Source organism: Sinocyclocheilus anshuiensis, unplaced genomic scaffold (genome assembly GCF_001515605.1).
Source record: "Sinocyclocheilus anshuiensis isolate Anshui unplaced genomic scaffold, SAMN03320099.WGS_v1.1 scaffold434, whole genome shotgun sequence".
Taxonomy (NCBI): Eukaryota; Metazoa; Chordata; class Actinopteri; order Cypriniformes; family Cyprinidae; genus Sinocyclocheilus; species Sinocyclocheilus anshuiensis.
The window spans coordinates 471,085-493,445 of NW_015544145.1; the positions used below are offsets into that span (position 1 = coordinate 471,085).

At 38.6% G+C, this 22,361-nt stretch overlaps 2 protein-coding genes across 3 annotated transcripts in view; one reads left to right on the plus strand and one right to left on the minus strand.

The window, feature by feature from the left end:
* LOC107695134 (mitochondrial dynamics protein MID51-like) overlaps positions 1-18,056 on the minus strand; it is a 22,439-nt gene extending 4,383 nt beyond the window's left edge. Inside the window, exons 1-3 of the mRNA XM_016494948.1 lie at positions 17,959-18,056; positions 5,953-6,246; positions 661-822 (exon numbers count right to left, since the gene is read on the minus strand). Of these exons, the coding sequence (XP_016350434.1) occupies positions 661-807 (147 nt within the window). The 5' untranslated portion in view covers positions 808-822; positions 5,953-6,246; positions 17,959-18,056. The remainder of the gene's footprint in view (positions 1-660; positions 823-5,952; positions 6,247-17,958) is intronic.
* LOC107695133 (uncharacterized) overlaps positions 16,330-22,361 on the plus strand; it is a 12,971-nt gene continuing 6,939 nt past the window's right edge. Inside the window, exon 1 of one of the 2 annotated variants that reach the window (XM_016494945.1) lies at positions 16,330-16,459. The gene's annotated coding sequence lies outside the window, so the exon portion shown is untranslated. Of the gene's footprint in view, positions 16,460-22,056; positions 22,091-22,361 lie in introns of those variants that run through there. The other variant, XM_016494946.1, reaches the window with a different exon arrangement.

Below are 22,361 nucleotides of genomic sequence, written 5' to 3' on the forward strand. Positions count from 1 at the left end.
CGGGTTTAAATCGCGCTCAAATTGATTTGATTTTGACGCAAATTTTACACTGAAGCTCGCAGGCGGCTATGGTAAGGGGCGTGACATTTCCTGACCAGCCGCCGAGTGGTGCCAATCACAACACACACTGGCCCAGCTAATTTCAGAAGGCAGGCCTTCATTCGATACAGGAACTATTCGAGTCGTTCATGCCAGACTGGGGAGAGAGGTGTTGTAATAATGTAAAATATGTGAAAAATAATGTGTTTTTCGAACAACCTAGTATGAGAGCCTGTTCTAGTACACCCCCAAAACAAAATCAAGACTTTGTAAAAGAGCATAATAGGACCCCTTTAAACAAAGTTCACTTCTCCATACTCTTTGCAATGCTGAGTTGTGACAGATTCATAAAATAATCCACACTGATTTGTGATGCTCAGTGTTAAGGTCAAACTGAAATGATCAGAGACACTGTTAAAAATAAACTTTATCTGCCATTTCATTTCATTTGGTCTCAAGTCGTTTCTGCTGCTCTGTTTCAATAAAAGGTCAGAAAGACTGGAAGTTTTCATAGTAATTCTCATCAATTCTCAAGATCACTGGAAATGTGATTCCTTATGACATGACCCCTTTAATACACCCACAGGCTCAAAGACCATTACAGCTTGTTTCTGTACTCACTCTTTTGACCGCCAGTGTGGCGATCCCGAGCATGGCTGCTCCCCCGACCCCCAGCACCAGCTTTGCATTAGAGAGCACAAAGTCGATGGCTGTGCCAAGCCCATTGTCATCTTTCTTTCCCTTACGGTCCCCGTTCACTCCTGCCATCGATCTTTTACCTCCCTGAGACAAAGCAAGAAAGTGGGGAAAAAAGACAGTAAATAGACTTTCTCATCAACTACAACATGCAAAGCTTATGTGCTGTTCAAATAGCTTGTGTTGCTATTGGTAAAAAAAGTTTAGATAGAGATCAACAGGTATGACAGGGCTTGATATAAAGAACTGCCAGATGTCCTGGGCCTGAGGGAAAGACGATCGAGATCGATTGATAGAATTTTAAGGCTGGATTGGGAAAATGTAATTTTTTTTTTAAATATTCGAAAATGTAAAATTACATTTATTTGACCTTTTAGCCATGATTTTGCATAGCAGTGAAACTCAATGTCACGACTATGCATAATTTGACCCAGGAGTAACATGTAAATAGGAAACAAAAGGGGACCCAAAATAGATCCTTGAGGGACCCCACAAAATAGAGAAACATGAGCGGAGGGGGCATCTTCAAGCACTACAAAAAAGGACCTGTTCGACAAATAAGAGATAAACCAATCCAGAGCCACATCACTGATACCAACACAAGTCTTCAGATGGTTGATTAAGATATTATGGTCCACTGTGTCAAAGGCTGAGCTGAGGTCAAGAAGAATTAAAAGGGAATACAAGCCAGTGTCAGCTGCAAACAGTAGATCATTAGTGACCTATATGTTGGGAGTGGAAGCCAGATGGAATTTTTTCAAAGATTAGATAGTTATTCATAAAGGAAGTCAGTTGCATGGACAACTTTTTTTTTATTTATTTTTTTAATCTGGACAAAATTTGGACAAAATATCTCTAACATGGCAACTTGGAGATGGGTCTTAAATCAGAGGGGTCTTGAGAGGCCTTCTTTAGTAGTGGGTAAACTATCCAAAATACAGCTTTTAGAAACCAAGTGGGAATGCAGTCAAAAGGGCAGGTGGATGAATTTGAAAGTTTTCTCGTGGGAAGTACATTTTACAATGTGTTCATTGAACAGGAGTCAACATCATGTTCTCAGAAATCAATATTAAAATGCTGCCAAATATCCACAATTTTTTTTGTTATAAAAGTAATTTGGGAAGGCCCCACAATTCTCTGGAGTAGACTGAACTGGCTGGCTAGATTGACAGAGCCAATTATATAATTTATGGTTTAAAAAAAATTTGGGATTATGTCCCAGTTTAGTAACCAGGTCATATAAATAAGTGTTCCTTGCTTCTTTAATTTTACACTGACAAGTGAACATCAGATTTTTTAGAGAAGCAAGGAAGACTCTGAGTTTATCCTTTTTCCACTTTCGTTCTGCCTTCCTGTATACTAGTTTCTTTAGGTCTATTAATTCTTAATTTAACCACAGTAGAGAAGGTGGTTTCAGCTTTCTAACTCTGACTGGAGCTACAGAATCTAGAATATTTCTGCAAGAGCTGTTAAAAACAGCTCCTCTACGGAGAGGTCATGTTGTTCACTAGTGTTAAGGTAAATTTGGTTAGGTTGGAGAAAATCAATCAAGTTCACATCATCCACACAGATACCAGGAGAGCACAGGGCCAAGCATGTGTCCTTTATCATGAGTGGACTGCTTCACATATTGAGTCAAATTAAAAGAGTCTAAAAGTTGAATAAAATCAGAAGTAAACAAGAAAGAAGAAGGGCAACAAACATGGATATTAAAATCACCAAGAATAAGAACTCTGTCATAATGCAGTATAATGACTGACAAATGGTCTGAAAATTCCTGAATAAAACCAGAGATAGATTCAGGGGGCTGGTAGATTTAAACACATAAAATGGGCAGTTTATACTTTAAAGTAAAGATAAGACTCTCAAAGGAGTCTTCTGTGAATTACTGCAAGGCCTCCCCCTCGGCCTGTCAGTCTTGGCTGGTGAAAAAATAAATAATCTAGGGGGGGATGACTCAATGAGGGGTGCACATTCATCAGAATTAATCCAGGACTCTGTGATAATGACAAAACTCAATATTATTGGTCATGATAAAATCCTGGCAGATCAAGGCAAAATATTAGTCCAAAGACCTAACATCGAGTAGACAATATTAAGCAGATATAGCCGCAGGGATGGAAGACATAGTTTTAACTGTTTTAAGATTGTTTCTGTGTGGACTGCATGCAGATTTAGTTATTACACACTGCCTTTCGGTAATCCTGACAGAAATTAATAAATTAGTTTGAGAGAAGCAGAATTACAACCAGCACCCGTACTGTCAATGACAGGACTATAGTGCAGAAACAAAACACTAGACAAGGTCATGCTGGGGAAACCATCATTTAAGGTTAAACGTTAAGTGATTGACCAGATCTGATGCTTGTGTGGGAGGAGGAAATGGGGTAGTAGCAGGTAGTTGTGATGACAGAGAAAAAGTCGCTGGTGCTTCCACCTTGTGGTGCCGGTTGCTCGCTTTGGATAAAAGCGTCGGCCAAATGAATGAATGAATAAATACATTTTAAAAAATGTATATTTCCATTTAGTATAAATTAGGGATTCTCCGCTCGATCGGCCGGAGGTCGGTATCGGCCGATAATCACATTTTATGACTCGATCGGTACTCACTACACTTGGCCGATCTCACGAACCGATCGCAATTTGATGACGTCAACGCGTGACGACGTACGTGATGCATGGAGACATAAATGATTTGGCGCCACAGTCACGTCACCGCCGGTGTGGAAATGCTATGACGTTTCGAGAAACAATAAAAATTGTTGAATGAAAAAAGTATGTTTTGCATGATGATATAATGAATGGATGGTTCATTTTTAACAGCCGATTCAGTGAAGTTAGAGCTGATCTGTGCCTCACTGCACACGTCTGCGGCGTGTTACGGCTCCACGGGAACCGGAGCTGATCGTGGTCGCTCTAATGCTTGTGCTTATACCAGCCAGCCGCGGCACGTTTCTGAAGCGGCTCTCCGCGCTGCTTGGCTAAAAATAGTCTTTTGTGAGAGAAATGTTTGTTTTTAGACTGCAAATCAAAAGCATATGTAACTAAAACGCATAAATAGAAATGTGTTAATGTAACTGTAAGATTATTACAAGACATGACAAACAGTGGAGCAATAAAAGCCACATGAATCTAGGCCACTGCGTTTCTGTCGTTAACCTCTCTGTCCCTCTCTCACCTTCCCTGAACCGTCTTTCCTGTGTTTGGCCAGTTTTGTTTTTCTCTCTTTCTTCACTCGCTCAGCAGAGGGAGCCAAATACTCAGGAGGGAAGGGTAACTGAACACACACACACACACACACACACACACACACAAACACACACACAAGAAATCGTCTGCCTCATGATGCCCCCAACTGTAAGTCGCTTTGGATAAAAGTGTCTGCTAAATGACTAAATGTAAATGTAAATGTCATGAAAAAAATGTAGTTAATATTTGCATCATTTACGATTTATTTTATCCACCCGCGACCCACCCGCAAATAATCAGAATGCATTTTTTATTACCCGACCGGTGGATTATCCGCAGGAAAATCTAGAAAAGTCTTTGGTAAATCTAGAAAAGATGATGCTGTATTGGGAGATCATTCAAAACTCTCTTCATGATTTTTTTCTTTTTGAGTAAATTAAACGCTGTACTTTATTATTATTATTATTATTGGCAAAGAAAAAGTAAAAAAAAATAACGTTATTAACCGGTATGTTTTCTACTCAAACCGGTTTCACAGAGGAACACCGGAACAGAAACGTTCAAATATTGATTCTGCTAGGAGTGAACCAATCTTTTTTTTTTTTCTCTCGTTTTTAAAGGTGCAGTAGGAGATCTTGGAAAATGCTAACTTTAGCCTGATAGCACTGAAAACGAACGTCCCACCCTCCCTGCAATCCTCGTCCAAAGACACGCCCCCTGAAAGCATATACGCTGACAGACCAGAATACCAGAGACAACATTACAATAGGCTACATCAGCGGTTCCCAATTCCAGTCATCGCACCCTCCTGCTCTGCACATTTAATTTGTATCTCTTATCACGTGCGACGTTTGTTCTATTCGACCGTAAGTGCCCTGGGAAGTGTACATCACCAGATATTCTGCCATGATTCCAGTTCGAAGCGAGCAAATATGTTCCATACAAAGGGCATTAAAGTGTGCGAGACGTGAATTTAAATAGTATGTATTTACAGAGGTATATTATGTCACACTTCTCTAGTAAGTTTCGTCTGTGTGTGAATATGCTGCGCAGCGCATATCCGTGAATGAATGTTCCGAAGTGAAGTAAACGTCAACGGTTTTCCACTGCTTCCCTTGCGCGAGGACTGGAATTGGGAACCGCTGGGCTACATCATGTGTCATTCACCGGTGAGAAAATTTTATAGTATAGTTAGTAAAAGTACTACAATACCATGAAGGAAGATTGGCTTGTTGATGTTTGTCTGCCATTCTCGCTCTGTCTGCACAGCGTGTGTGCCATGATTCCAGTTCGAAGCGAGCAAATATGTTCCATACAAAGGGCATTAAAGTGTGCGAGACGTGAATTTAAATAGTATGTATTTACAGAGGTATATTATGTCACACTTCTCTAGTAAGTTTCGTCTGTGTGTGAATATGCTGCGCAGCGCATATCCGTGAATGAATGTTCCGAAGTGAAGTAAACGTCAACGGTTTTCCACTGCTTCCCTTGCGCGAGGACTGGAATTGGGAACCGCTGGGCTACATCATGTGTCATTCACCGGTGAGAAAATTTTATAAATACATTTAGACCACTTAACTTAATGATTGCTATCGGGATGTGAAGAGACTTTCAACCAGCATAACAAAAAATGTTTCTAAAGACAATCACCTATTGCACCTTTAAGCCCTGCTTTATGCAATTGACCAATATCGGTATCGGAATCGGCCAATAGTTGTTTGTTAAAATCGGTATCGTATCGGCCAAAAAAAAAAAAATCCTATCGGTGCATCCATTGTTTTAAGTCAGGTTTAGTTTTTATTTATTTCTAGTTGATAATTTTAGTCCTTCAATTTATTTTAATTAGGTGCCAAAGGAATATTTCAAATTCGAAAGTTTTTCCATCTAATATGTATATAATATGTAATAATAAAATTATTAATAATAACTCTTTAATTTTAACTTTATCTCAACTGACAACAAAAAACATCACAACATGCACATCCTGCGACTGCCTACATTGTTTCTGATGCACAAATTCTTTCTTACCGGCTAGCGGTCTGACTGGTGCTGATGGACCACTTCTACACCAACCCGCCCAACCCGCTGTCGAGGAAGAACTGGCCTTTCTTCAGCGCGTCCTCCCTCTCTGCTGGGGCGCTGAGGGTCTGACAGCGCCGGAACTCTCGGGTCACTGCGCGCCGGTAGTAGTCACAGTCTGTGTACTGTAGGTGTTGGCCTGCACGAAGCAATGCTCGGTACAGCTGCAGCACGGCACTGCGGGACCAGCTGCCCATCAGGGAGAGCTCAGAGCGGGCAGAGACAGACGTCTCACACACGCACCTGCAAAAGAAAGTAGACACTTTAATACCACCCTACACTGGATGACAAAAGGTCATTGACCACACAAAAGTGCTGTGGTTATGGTTGACATAATGCTAACCGATTCAATAAACAGTAGACACAACCAAACCACATTCAAATCACCACAATTCAGTGCTCTTCTTCAAACAAGGACAGTCCACAATGCGTCCTTTGTTTTGGATATTGACATTGCTATTGACCTGTTTCAATGTTATAATATTTGTTTGTTTTTAGGTTAATGCCATATATGCCTTAGTATAAAAATGCTTGAATGCTTTGGAGAGGACTTGCAATAGTTCCTTTGTGTACTTCAAGATAGGATGAATAAGCAGCAGTTGGGAAAGTTAGGTTTCTGAGTTTGATGCTCTGTAATCAGCCACAAAGATTAACAAGAGGGTACTCAGTGGTGAAGAGAGCATGTTGCAACATCAAGCGCAGATGAGACAGATGAAGACTGCAGTGAAAAAGTGGAAGAGTGATTGGGCTGGGAGATAGAACGATAAAAATAATTATTGTGATACAATTCTCGATAAAATGATAACGAGTTCGGTAAATGTTCGATATAATCACTGATATGTCTCGGTCACGCGAGCACTAAACAGCGCTGTGAGATCCAGCGTGAAGTGCTTGAATTCATTTGAAACAATATCACTCAGAACATGCAGATTTTATATTAAGATATTTATTTTGTTTAGGAAAACAAAAATAAAGTATTTGTCATGTTCTACCAATAGAGCAGTTTAAAACCACAGTTAATGATCTGGTTTCTACAACTTTCACCTGGGAGCAAAAATCTGCCTTTTAACTTGGAAAAAAAAAAAAAGTTTGAAACTTGTCGTGATTATCGATATCGACTTGCATGAAAAATTTTATTGTGATAATTTTTTGGCCATATTGCCCAGCCCTAATGACAGATGCTGTAGAGTTTTTAGGTTTTTGGATTCCTGCAGGCAGCAGAGGAGATACCCAATCAATAAAAGAAAGGACAAATCAGTTTAAAAAGCCAGACACAGTTAGGGAGGTTCAACAGATAATAGGTATAATGGGACAAAGTGTGTCAGAAGAGAAAGGTAGACTTAAAAAGTACAGTAGTCAATTGTTAAGGATGAACAGGCACACTGGGGATACATTATAAAACAAATAGAACAGGAGAAAGATAGAAATAAGGGAAAAATAGAAGGAACAGCACAAACAGCAGAGGTCAAAGCTGTGGCTGAAGTAATAAAGAAATTAAAATAATTAGGCATAAAACAGGCTATAATAATAACAGACAGTAAATATGTTGAAGTAGGAATGAGTATTTGGACATCTGGAAAGAAAATGGTTATACAAAAAGTAAAGGAAAGCCTATGGACCACATAGATATCTGGAAGGAAATAGAGCAGAATATGGTAGGAATGGACCTTACTGTTATACATCAAGTTGATCAACCAGGACATATTACTCCACCCCAAAATTAAAATTCTGTCATTAATTACTCACCCTCATGTCAATGTTTTTGTGGTGTTAAGAGAAAGCACCTCAGACCTCCGCAGAGCGTTCTTAACATAAGAGAAAGACCCCGTCTTTTGTGCTTGCTGCAATAAATCGCTATTTTTCTGCACTAAACAAGTAAATTTTGCCAAGATATTTTAAGAGATGATAGACAAGATGTTATAGAATAATAATTTAATGAAAACCTAATTTTGACAAAAAAAATTGACATTCAACCTATTTTTCGATTTTCCTGAAAACGAGCTTTCACGAGACATCACGGAGATATTTCTCCGTTATGGGAACTCCTTCCCTTCCAACCTTTCCTGAAGTTCTATTGGCTCCCTCCAGTCCAAATGACTGGCCAATTGACGCGAAGTATGCAAATCGCATGCAAATACTGACGAGCTCGAGAGGCAGTATAAAATGCGGTGCCCGCGACAATTACGTCAGAATCTTCTACTTCACCTGTTGAATTCTCTATGGCAACAATCTGCAAGATCTGCGCGGGACCAATAGAGCCGCCAGATCAGCACGACTACTGCGTCGCCTGCCTGGGTCTGGCCCATGCCGAGGTGGCGCTGCACGAGTCCAACTGCGGGCATTGCGCGGGCCGGGGCTCCGGACCCGCCGCGATGTGGCTCGCGGCCTATTCGGGATGAGGCCCACTGCCGCCAGCGTGCCGCTGGTGGGCCCTCCCGGTGACGGGAGCGTCGTCTTGTCGCTCCACCAACCCCAACGGTCGCCCCGTTCCCCGGTCTCACTCCCCGAGGACTGCTTCCGCCCTCCTTCCAACATCGCGGAGTTTGTGTCCTTTGTCGCTGCGCACCTGTGTCCTGCAGCAGCCAAGACCCTAGGCTCAGACATCAGCCTCCCCTCAAAGCCGTGCAGGACCACCGCCCACCTTGCCAATAAAGCATATGCGTCTGATGGCGAGGCGGCTTCCGCGCTGCACGCCATGGCAGTGCTGCAGGTTTTTCAGGCGAAGCTCCTGCAGGCAGCGGAGGGCGGAGCCCTCACGGCAGAGGCCATTAAGGATCTGCGCGCGGCGACGGACTTCACGCTGATGGCGACGAAGCGAGCGGCCCAGGCTGTGGGTAAGGCCATGGGTTTTATGGTCATCCTTCAGAGGCACCTTTGGTTAAACCTAGCTGACCTCAAGGATGCTGACCCGTAAAGTGCTGCTGAACGCTCCTGTTACTCCCTCCAGCCTTTTTGGTGATGCCGTGGAGTCCATTACTGAGCGCTTTGCGGAGGCTCAAAAGCACGCCAAAGCCATGAGTCACGTGATGCCGAGGGAGGAGCTGAACGCTCTGCATTCTTGTGTGCTCGACACGCTCTCGGAGGCGCAGGCGCCCTCCACGAGGCATTTGTATGCTCTAAAATGGGGAGTGTTCGTGAAATGGTGCCATGATGTTCATATCGACCTGGCTGCTTGCTCCGTGTCGGATGTGCTGCGTTTTCTACAGTACAGACTGGATAGTGGATCTCTGCCATCAACACAAAGTATATGTGGCCGCTATTGCCTCGTTTCGTTCCCCGCTGGGCGGGCAATCGATCGGTAGGCTCGCGCTGGTGGTGAGTTTTCATCACGGCGGGATTGAATATCGTTCCAATAACGGAGAAATATCTCCGTGATGTCTTGTGATAGCTCAAGAGGGAACGCTCAGGTTACTATCGTAACCTTGGTTCCCTGAGAGCGGGAACGAGACATCACGGTGGTCGCCGTGTTCGCTGCTCGATCAGCTAAGCTGCGTTCAGTATCAGATTCTGACGTAATTGTCGCGTGCACCGCATTTTATACTGCCTCTCAAGCTCGTCAGTATTTGCATGCGATTTGCATACTTCGCGTCAATTGGCCAGTCATTTGGACTGGCGGGAGCCAATAGGACTTCAGGAAAGGTTGGAAGGGAAGGAGTTCCCATAACGGAGAAATATCTCAGTGATGTCTCGTTCCCGCCCTCAGGGAACTGAGGTTACGATAGTAACCGGAGCGTTTTCCCAGATCGCATCACATTTATTTATTACTTGGAATTTTATAAATGGAATTTTTAAACATTTCCTTGTTTGTGCAGTCTTAACTTATTTGGCGAAAAGTCTGATAAGATTGTTACTATACAGCCCACTGATTGTTTTATGCTTGAAAACATTTTGTAAATGTTGTAATTCAATAAACACTCAAGAATACCCTCCTGCTCTGTCTTCATTGCATTGTACCAGTGTTTTAGACTCATGCTGCGTCCCAATTAGCATACTAACTGTTCTAAATAGTATTCGAAAATAGAATTAGTATGTCCCAAATCATAGCATGTTGAAAAGAGTATGCCAAAGATTTCCGGATGGTCAACTACTTGAGATTAAAATTCGAAGTGCAGATCGATGCACACTCTAGCGGCTAATAATGCCCACAACACATTGCGCGGTGGACGAGGATTCGATTAGAACTACAAATACGCATAAAAAAAAATGTAAAATCTACAAACATGGCAGATATGCGAGACCGACGGACAGGCAGAGAAAGGGGTTGGAGTGATAAATAAATCAATGTCTAACCTGATTAAAAACATTTATTTAATGTTATGTGCGTTATATTTCATCTGCAGCAACATTGTGAACTTTAATACGTTTGGTCAACTTTTAAATGCATCATTATGCAAACATATGAAGAGAGTTCTCGTCATGATAAACCCGCGATTGGCAGACCATCGTGCCTCTTCATTTCTCTCCGATACAGTAGGAAATTAAACGAAATGTGGATTTTGTTAACTGTGACAAGATGATTGACAGTGCAGTTTAAACAGTGACAGAATGCAGTAACTAAGCAACAGAGCGTCTGTTAAAGATGCAGTTATGACGAAGTAGTTTGGGACAAAGCTTGCCTACTATTTTGCTACATACTCAAAAGTATGTACTTTTTCTTCACAAAAGAGTACAGTGGGTACGGAAAGTATTCAGACCCCCTTCAATTTTTCACTCTTTGTTATATTGCAGCCATTTGCTAAAAATACTTTCCGTACCCACTGTACATACTTTTAGGGCATAGTATAAGTAGGCGAATTGGGACGCGGGATTAGACTTTGAGTTAGATTTCTTACCTGATATCAAATTGAATGAGTGGAATAAATTTAAAATCTTTGAGTCGAGTTTGATTGACTAAACAACACTTAAAAATATAAGTGATTTTAACTCAATGTATGAGGTAGGGCTGGGCGATTTCCCCGATTTTATCGATTAATTATAATTTAATGTTTTGCCATGATTACATTTTTTATAAATCGATTAATCGCGATTTTGAATAGAAATATTACCAAATGTTAGAATTAGACACTTTGACAATATGCCGGTGATAACAGTAAAGAGAAAAGAACGATCAAACTGCATGGGGTCCGTTCTTTGAACCTTGTTTAATACATCTGAGATGATTTAACAGATGACAGATATTCTAATCGTGATAACTGATCTTTGGTTTGGTTCTTCAAACGAATTTGTGGATTTGATATAATATATATGTGGATAAAGTGGTTAAAGATTGCTGCACGTTCTTCTGTTCAGGGGAAAGGGCAGATATATCGATACTCTAAATGTTTGTAACCAAACAGCGTTGGGTCACCATTGACTTCCGTTAGAGCTGGGCGATTTTCCCCATTTTATAGATTAATTTTAATTTAATGTTTTGCCACGATTTACGTTTTTTAGAAATCGAGGAATCGCGATTTTGAATAGAAATATTACCAAATGTTAGAATTAGACACTTTGACAATATGCCGGTGATAACAGTAAAAAGAAAAGAACCATCCAACAGCATGTCGGCGCACGTGATTAACCGCTCAAGTGTGACCGTGACGCGCTCTGTGAAGGACCATAAATATAGCGCTAAGCGCCATTCACACAGAATGCGCTTTTGTGTTGACAAAGATGCGACGCGGGCAGTGGAATAGGAAAAACATGCTAGAAGATGGGAGTGAACTTCTTTTAACTTGAGCGCCGCGTTTTTAGAAAGCTGTTTCATGCATGAGACGCTGCAAGAGACGCGAGCGCAACAGTCAAAGGCGTCCATGTTTACATAGAAAAATAATGGGAAAGCAGCGCAATCAAATACAAAACCTGAAACGTCTACTGTATGTCTGATATTTGATATTTGCATCATGGTGACAGACTGAAAGCTGCTGATCATTGTTTTTACAGAACGTTTATAGTTAATAATAGTCTACTGGTGAATATGAATTATGCTGCAAGAGACGTGAGCGCAACAGTCAAACACATCCATGTTTACATAGAAAAAACTATGTAAAAGCTGCGCAATCGAATAAAAAACCTGTAAAGAACTACAACTGTATGTCTGATATTTCATGTTTGCATCATGGTGACAGGCTGAAAGCTGCTGTTGTTTTTACAGAACATTTATAGTTAGTCTGTTATGCCTTCAGTCATTTTGAATTTGAATTACCTTGACTTTTGAGATTTTTTTAAAGCATTTTCCTCATATTATTTCTGAACACATAATATGTATGACAAGTTTGTACAATATGTAGTTGTAGTTCATGCATCTTTTCTGCAAAGATATTTAACAAGTGATTTGTTTAACATTTACATCATGTTGACAACTTCATGTGTGCTGCACTTGGAATAGAATTTTCTTTAACTAGAGGGTTAATAAAGAAAAAGTTACTTGAATCATGTTGTAGTTAAATTTTCAAGTTGACTAGTTAAAAATCGTAAAAATCGAGAATCGGTCAAACATTATGCAAAAATCGAGATTTAAATTTTTTTGCTAAATCGCCCAGCCCTACTATGAGGCAATCAGGTTCCACAAATGGTTTGACTTAGCGTAACTTGTAGGGTTTTTCAAAGAAAGAGGAAGTAAAGCTTAAAAGAATGATTCAAACAAATAGGCACATGAGGATTCATTTAAAAATAGAGGCACGATTGCGAAAAGCAGAACAAACTTCATAGTTACGGGCATACAGCATGAAAAGGACAGGCAAAATGGAAAAACATGAAGCCCTGTTAGCTTGAAATGCAACAGGCTATTCTTTGGAGGAAACTGTGAAATTTGTGGATGTTTGGGAGAATATATATGGTGGTTTGGCTGGACAATTAATCAAAAAGAAATCCAAACTGTAATTCAGAACCTCTAACTGATGTAATCGTTAGGGATGCTCCGATCCGCCTTTTTGCCTCCGATACCGATTCCGATACCTAGGGTTCGGTATTGGCCGATAAACTGTTTTTATACAGTCTATAAGCACGAAGCGCTTACAATGTGCGCATCCGGTGTGCAGAATGATGCGCTTGAAGCAACATGGAGTCACAGCCTGCACACCGGATGCGCACATTGTAAGCGCTTCGTGTTAAAAACTGCAAAGCACAAAGGGAAGAGAAATTGATGCGTAGTGTATTATATCTGTGCAACAGTTATTGAGCCTTTCTTTTAACAGTTTTAAATTTCAGTTACTGTGCACGTTAAAAACAATTTATAGTCTTTTCTACGCCCGTGTTTTGTTCTCACAGACACCCGGTAGCAAGTAACAAAACAACATTAAACTCCGGCAAGAAGATAAAGTCCTTTTGGCAAAATCATAGACATGTATTTACAAATCAATATAATGGGAACACAGAATGATCTTGGAGAGAGCTTTACCGAACTGACTGTCGTAACCGAACGCGACCAGGGTTTAAAGGCTGAACAAATGACTGACTGCCACAGCAGAGAAAAGAGTTTGTGTGAACTTTAATGTAAGGACTTAAATATTCATATGTAGCACACATTAAGCTATCGTATGGCTTCTATCGGAGCCGATACCCCGATATGAATATCGGATCGGCGCATCCCTAGTAATCGTCCCATGTCAATTATTTATTTATTTTTTAATCCTGTTAATACTTTCCCCATACTACCGTGTGTATGCGGCACTAGACGAACGTGTATGACCATTGCACTTGTGTCTTTTACAGCGTCTTGAAAGTGAGGCCTTTGATGAAAACAGATGAACAATTAAACCAGAAAAAGGAAAAGGAATTATCTGGTCAATTGTAACTGTTGCTAAAGTGCTGATGGAAAATGGTGACAGAACAAATAATGTCACCAAGTTGATTTTTCCAGGCGAGGTGAAAGTGACGAGAAAAATGGAAATATGAGATGCCAGTTTGGACATACTGACGAAGAAAGAACGTTGGCTGAACACAATAACAGAAAAGGTTGGCAGGGTGTTACGTGTGCCTATAGATTTCTGGAAGGGGGAAAGACCTCAAAAAGAGAAAGGTGCAAAGTCTACATAACGAAAACCTATTATAGAAGGAGAAACAGAATATCTACAAGCACACAGACTGGCCCTAAAAGACAAGGTAATCGTGAATTTAACCACAACATCAGAACCTGAAATACTCGCCTGTGCAGTTAAAATGGAACTGGCTGGGGAATAAAGTGCAGGATTATTCCTGAGTCAGACATGGCCGTTGGAAAATGGGATGGAGGGGAAAAACAAGAAAATTTGTCAAGAAAATTGAAGAAATGGAAAGAACCATGTTTGCTAAAACCCATATTAATAGTAATATTGGTAACAGTCACCGAAACACTAGTAGGGATATGGCCTCTAGTTGAATTAGCTAGCCAACTGATTACAGTGGACCAAATTTACATACATGAAGTCGCAAATTGTATTATAGTAGACAGGGCCATCCTTTGGAAAGCAAAAATTTGGCACTAAAATGATATTAAGAGATACAGTCCTTAGGGAAGATGTACTGAGAGGGAAGATGTATTGAGTCCAAAAAAGTGAAAAATATGAATGAAAGTGTACATGAATGTTACTGAGAAAATGAAGATAATGACACAAGGTCAAGTTTTCAGTGAATTTATGAAGTTTAACAAAAAGACCAATGAGGTTTACATGCAAATGAGAATGAGAGAGTAATAAATGTGTTAGATTGAGCCAGGAAAATGGCAAGAAAGGGGTGTTTTGGATATTGATATTGCTATTTACCTGTTTCAATGTTATATTATTTGCTTAATTTTAAGTTAATGCCATATGCTTTAGTATAAAAATGCTTGAATGTTTTGGAAAGTACTTGCAATATTTCCTTCGTTTACTTTAAAGCGGACATAACACACAGTTCCTTTCAGTTTCTCATGTTACTCAAGTTAATCCCTATAGAGTATTATCACATCCTTCATATATCTGAAGAATCTTTAGTTTTATCAGATTTATTAAGGACAGATACAGCTGTACCAAAAAAAAAAGTCAAGCTCCTGGAGGCGTGCTGTGGGCAGAGCTAAAGATTCACAAGCACACAAAGCTTTTGCTTAGCAATCGTTTTCAAGCTGTGACAATGACGTAAATAAAACAGGAACAAAAACTTCATTGACCCCAACAACTTCTGTAACCCGAAATGAAACGCGTTGATGGGCGAGCTCGGTCTCGCTCTGGGGTGCGTTTCCCGAAAGCAACTATGGTCGCAAGTTCTGTCTTTACAAATATAATTCAATGGAACTTTCGACCATAGTTCGTTAACTATGCTTTCGGGAAACGCATACCTGGTTGATGTGTGCGCGCACTCTTCCTGGAGAAGTGCCCATACAAGGAATTCCGCCCTTTATGATGTCATACAGGGCCATACTCGAAAAAACAAAACAAAAACACTTTACGAAATGTTTTATTTAATGCCACGTCAGCATCTTAGGCTATTTTCATGGCAAAAACATAAAAAAAATACAAGTATAACAAATACAATAAAAACTAGCACACAAACAAACACAAGTTATATTATGCAAGATTTTTTACATTAACATGATAAAAATTCTAAAACTTCTTCTAGCAAAATTTTACTAAATAACTCTTTAAGTGAGTTCACTTCATAAAAGAGTTTTCTACATACATTAAAAGCTGGACAGTCCAATAAAATATGTTTGACAGAAAGGGGAATCTTGCAAAACATGCATTGAGTAGGGTCTTCTCCTTTAAGCAAAAATGCATGAGTCAGTCTTGTATGACCTATGCGACCCGAAACTTATACAAACCCTGAAGCAGTGTCTTTGCCACAGAAATACTCCGTCATACGTCCAACTCGTTTTTTGAGACTTTGGTCATGTTTAGCATGAAAATCCAACTCCTTAGCAGCGTAAATAAGTCAGAATGCATGAAAAAGCACTAGACATCCCCTTTAAGATAGGATGAATAAGCAAAAGTTGTGAAAGTTAGGATTCTGAGTTTGATGCTCTGTAAACAACCACATGAGGGTACTCAGTGGTGAAGAGAGCATGTTGTAACATCAAGCAGTGATGAGACAGATGAAAACAGCATTGAAGAAGAGGAAGAGTGCTACATGAAAACGCAAGTGACATAGGAATGACATCCGCCTTATTAGATGCATCATACATTGATATGTAATTGGAGTTCCCCAAAAAGTTGTATAAAAGGTCTGAGGAGTGAACCACTCTTCAGATGCTGCTTGCATTAAGCGTGAAGGACACCTGATACACTATCGAGGGACACCTTACAGCATCTCCAGTATTGCTGTTTAGAGTTTGATTATAGAACTCATAGCTTGGCTGATTTTAGGTTTTATTTTTGCATTAACTGCTTTGTATGGTAACCAATAAAATAAGAGATTTAATTGCCTCCCGTGAGACTTTACTTATAACTACAAACTGATCCTCAAAAAAGAACAACCACAAGGGAATCTTCTACATCATTCCTGAAGGACTTCAAACTGTGAGCAGGTGAGTACTTCATGGCAGGGCTGGGCCATATGGCCAAAAAATTATCACAATCAAATGTTTCATATCAGTTGATACTGATAATTATCACAATCAATTTTAAATCTTTAGGCACATTTTTGCTCCTAAGCGAAAGTTGTAGAAACCAGACAGCTAATTGTGGTTTTAAACTACTCTTTATGGCCAGAACATGACAAACACAGCACGTTTTTGAATTCTTTACACTTTTCCAGTCATTTTTCCTAAACAAAATAAATAACAGAAAAATGTATTTCTTAGTTTCTGCATGTTCTAATAAGTGATATTGCTTCAAATCATGGAACAGGTTTGTGTTGCCTGACTTTGATGACTTGTATCTTCAGCACAGCTTGCAGTGCAGGCTTCAATATTAATAATATATATATATATATATATATATATATATATAGTCTCTTAGAAATGCACATTTGACAGTAGTACTTAGGAGTTAGGATGCAGATATAAATTTGTTCATTATCAAAAACAGTAACATCTGTAAAAATTGTAACAACCTAATTTTTATATGGTGAAATTTAATTATTCTGACTGTTTGAGTTTTATTAAAAATAACCATTGGTCTTCCATAGTAGCAGACATTTATATCATGGTAACTACAGTTAAAACCACACATTAAGCACCTCAATAATACCATGGTAAAAATGTAACTATATGGTTTCTAGTAGTGTTGTCAAAAAGACCCGGTACTTCGGTACCAAGTCGGTACTAAAAAAATGAAAACGTTACGGTACCAGGTTTTTTTTAAGTAGTAGGGTGCCACAAGTTTGTTAAAATTTCCAAAGGGTGCCGCGACTGAAAAAAAGTTGGGAAACACTGATCTAGACATTGATAACCACAGTTAAAAACACAAAAATGTAACTATATGGCGCTGTTTCATTCCGCTTGCGGCGCATAAATACTATATCGAACATTTACTCTTGTTATCGTTTTACAGAGGAGAATTATATCACGACAATAGCCCTACTTCATGGTATCATAGGCTTGATTTGACTATCCTTACCCTACCTGAATAATCATAGGGTTAACGGTGTACGATAAAAGGACACATCAAACAACGCCATTCAAAACAAACACATAAAACGTTATTAACGTTGGGAAATTTGCATCGTTTAAAAAAATGCCTTACTTGATAACTGAAGAAACAACATATGAGAGTGAACGATTGCCTTTATAACCACTGCGACAGATTTACAGCCTGTTCCAGTTAACATTTAGTATTATCAGGTAAACAAAAACAAATATATACGTTGGTACATTCATCACTAAGATCTCAGTTCAGGCGAATGTGAAATATGAAAATGAGACGTTCATAAACAGAGCTGCAGTTATTTGCATTCTACCGTTAGCTAGCCTCATCTCCAATGACCTTCTTTATCTGTGTAAACATACCAGTAATCGCAACCTCTGAGGTCTCATATGTTTCATAAACTCATATTCGGAGCCCATACAAAAAAACTTTAACTCACGTTTGAAATAGACAGAAGTAAATGTTTGGCTTCTCAAGGGTGGAGGGAAATCAGTCTTCAGTGCGGGTCGACCAATGCCGCTCCGGAAGAAGATGTAACTAGACTAGACTTGTACTTTAATTCCGGGGTTATTGGAAGAAGGTTTTTTTTTTTTGTTTTTGTTTTTTGTGGAAGTAGTTTTTTTTTATTGCAATTGAAAGAATAACAACAGTTATGACGTAACATGGGGCTAACGGACATCACATGAAGTTAGACAAGCTACACAAATTAACAAAATATACCAATGATAAAGAAGAAAAAAAAAAAGAAAGAAAGGAAAGTTTTTTAAAGATAGCTTACAATAGACTCAAGAATGTTAACGGTTTTAGAAGCCTTTGAGTTCAAAGGATTTGACATATTCTTAGAAGTAAAAAGGGACTTTATATCAGATGAAAACATTCTAAAGTTAGGTTTGCAATGAATGGTTCTGGCTTTATGAAGGTGAAATTTACCCAGAAGACAAAGCAATAAAACAATATGTTCCAGATTAATGTCCTTGGAATGAAAATCTGACAAAAAAATTGTAGATTCTGTTATTTCTATCATTTTGTTACAGCAGGAAAAAATTAACATGGTAACTTCTGACCAAAAAGACTTGGTGAATGGGCAATGATAAAACATATGTAGAATAGATCAGTATTACAACATGAACACATTGAGGAAATATTCTCAGAAAATCTGCTCAAAAAGGGTAGTATCTATGAGCAATTTTGAAATGGAGTTCTTTAATTTTACTTGGGATAAATAGCCTGTGAGGAAAGGTCCATAAGTTTTTTAATTCAGAGTTCGGATAACAAATCCTCCATTTAGATTGTGCTTTAGAGGGGCATCCTGGAGTTGAAGAAAGAGCATTTCTAATAAAAAAGTTATTGCATTTTTTATCTAATACATAAACACCATTAAATGCAAGTGTAGGAAAATGGTTGTTTACACAGCCATAACATAAATGCGCTTTAAACAAAGTTTTTAAACTGACAGGGATACTTTGTCACCTTATTAAAATCTCTTAGTGAGATTGATGCACCTTTCAAAAACACAAAATCAGAAAAGGAAAGAAGGTCCCCGTCAGAATTGAACAAATCAGAAACAAAAAAAGATATTTTCATTGTTCCAAAGAAAACACGTGTGCGGGGAGAAATTATGTTTAAAAGCAATCTTCCAGGATTCTAGGGCTTGTTTATGAAAATTTGACAGTTTAATAGGTAACTTGCTACACTTAAAGTTACAGGACAATAAAAATGTAAGGCCACCACAACGTTTGAAGAATAGGTTTGGGATCCAAAACCAGGGTAACTCATTATTAGATAAACAATTCTTGATCCAGTTAATTTTGAAAGTCTGGTTAATGATATTAAAATCTAAACCATTAAGACCACCCTCCTTCCAAGCGCTCACTCATCGTCTCAGGTAAGTGATTTTTTTTCTTTTTCAAATTCGGACATGTTTAAGGGTTAGTTATCACTAATGACAGAGAGGAGTAATATTACAGAGATAGTTTAACATTTTAATAGTTTTTTGATCAACATAAAGGGAAAAAGCAGGATAGGCGTGAAATGCCCTCAGCCTTAGTCAGCAAGACTCTCCCATAAATTGTCAAGTCTCTCTGCAGCCAGCAACATAAAATCTTTTTAATGTTATCTAACCTTGGCTGAAAATTGTGATGGAGACGGTCTGACTCAGATCTGCAGATATTAACCCCTAGATATTTTACATGACGTTTAACTATAATACCATCAACAGAATTTTTATTGGAATCATGTACATATAAAATTTCACTTTTTGGGGATTTACTACTAATCCTGAAGCTTTGGAGAAAAGAATAAATTCATTGAAGGCAACAGAAACTTGTGAATCATTTTTAAGAAAAAGACTAGTATCGTCAGCTAACTGACTAATTATCAATGTGTTCCCTCCGATATTTATACCTTCAATATTGGAGTGCTTTATATGCAAACTTAATAGCTCGGCGACTAATAGAAAAAGAAAAGGAGAGATGGGGCATCCCTGGCGAATACCTCGAGCCACAGAAAACCGGGGAGAAGTGCCGGAAGCTAAGGAAACACAACTGTTAGTACCGTTATATAAAGTACGAAACGCGTTAATAAAGGATCTACCAAAACCAAACTGATAAAGGGCTTCAAAAATAAAGGAATGCTCAACTGTATCGAATGCTTTATAAAAGTCGATAAACAAAATTAAAGCCTCTTTATTTATGATTTCTGAATAATCTAAAATATCTATAATTAATCTAATATTGTTAGAGATATGTCTACCTTTTAAAAAAACAGATTGAGTGTTAGAAATTATGTTTGCTAAGCAAGATTTGAGCTTTTCAGCATATACAGAAGCCAATAATTTATAATCAGAGTTCAAAAGGGTGATCGGGCGCCAATTATCCAAAATATTGGGATCCTTATTAGGCTTAGGAATAAGACAAATGAGACCTTGTTTCATTGATTCCGCCAATTCACCATTGTTTAAACACTCAATAAGGGCTTCGTAAAGAAGATACTTAATAGAGTCCCAAAAGACTTAAAAAAAAAATCAAACGGTAAGCCATCCGGCCCTGGAGATTTATTGTGTGGCTTTCTTTTTACTATGTTATAAAGATCATCTATAGTAAAGGGTTCCTCACAAAGTTCTCTATTGTGGTCATTAATTTTAGGAATCACAGAATTAACTTTATGAAAAAATAAAGATGAAGCATTAAGATCAAAAGAAGAGGTGTATAGATTTTGATAAAAGTTAGAAACATGAGAAGAGATCACGGAGGGGTCATTAGATAATGTATTATTAATATATAGAGAGGAGATCCTCTTATTACTTCCACGTTTTTTCTCTAGGTTGAAAAAGTAAGCAGAGTTTGTTTCCCCAAACTAGAGCCATTTTGCTCTCGATCTAATGAATACGCCCCTTGCTTTCTCTAAAAATAAATCATCCACACTGCTTTGTAAAGTATAGAAGTAGTTTGTTACTAGGGCTGTGACCAAAAACCGAGAGCTATCTAGTTAGCACTTTAAGTGATTTTTTTAAAGAATACTTTCAAAGTGCATTTTATGTACTTCAAAATAAACTATAAACCTCTGTTATGAAAATAGCAATTACTGATATAAACAAACACAAACACACACAGATAGATGCATGATGAGGACATGTGGTCAGCCTGAATAAGTCACAGTTAAACATTGTTCATAATCTGGATGTCTGATAACAAAAAGCACCTTCCTCACGTGAGACACACAAACTCAGTACGTTCTTTGTTCAGCTAGCAGCAGACACTCACACATGACAAAAATCATCACCACACAGTACGTCACTTGACATTTTTTAGGTGTCCATGTCTGCTATGGAACTCTTCATCCTTCTTCCATCATCTGATGTCTTTTAGTGAGATAATGACACTTCAATGTCGTTTACAGGAAACCCGATTACAGTGAGCACAAGTAACCCAAATGTCCAGATTATGTTAGTGTCATACTATGACATCCTAAAACTGATGAATGAGTTTATAAAGCAATACTGAGCTCATTTAACTTCAAGCCTAAATTCACAGTACAAGGAAATAATTCACATGTTGCGTATCATTCTGAAAGAAGAAGGTGAATGCAGAAAGGACATGATGTTTGTGGGACATCGGTTATAATCTCGCTGTTTCTGTTTCTGAATGAGAGAACAAGCCATTATTAAACACACGTTATTAAACATGTTATTAGCGCACACTAGTAAGGATCAAATGCAGCTTGCACACAGACAATCTAGAAAGCTCAATTTATATAGACTATAATAAGAAGCTTCTGCAGGCGTTAATGTTCAGAATAAAACTGTAGTATCGGAAATGGTGTTCAGTTGTAGAAACTATAAATGAGACTGACCATTTACTGCATATAAAGAAAAGGAATGTCAGTGTGACAATCTGTCCTGTTTTACGGTCCACTTCTTTTGGGAGATAGGAAATTAAATTCCTTAATTGGAATCACTAGGTTCAGATTACAGCCCTCTTCTTGCTTGTTCACTGCAACAAAAGCTTGCTGCACTCTAGCTCTCATTGCATTGACAAGTCGACGTATACTTTGGGAGTCTTTACTGCCCTGAGGTGAGTTGAATGTTTCTATATTGCTTTTTACTTAATGTTTCTGCTCTGACATTAAATTATGCAAGTTTGTTGACAAACCTTAAATAATTTTACACTGAAAATAAGAAAATATAAGAAATCACATTTTGCATACATGAGCAAATTGCGTGGGATTAAAATCAAGAAATAAAAAAGTAAGTGTAAAGAATTAGTGCAAACCTAACTTTAACCCACTAGCCATGTGCACTGGTTTGTACTTCTAACAAAAAAAAAAAACAAAAAAAAAAAAAAA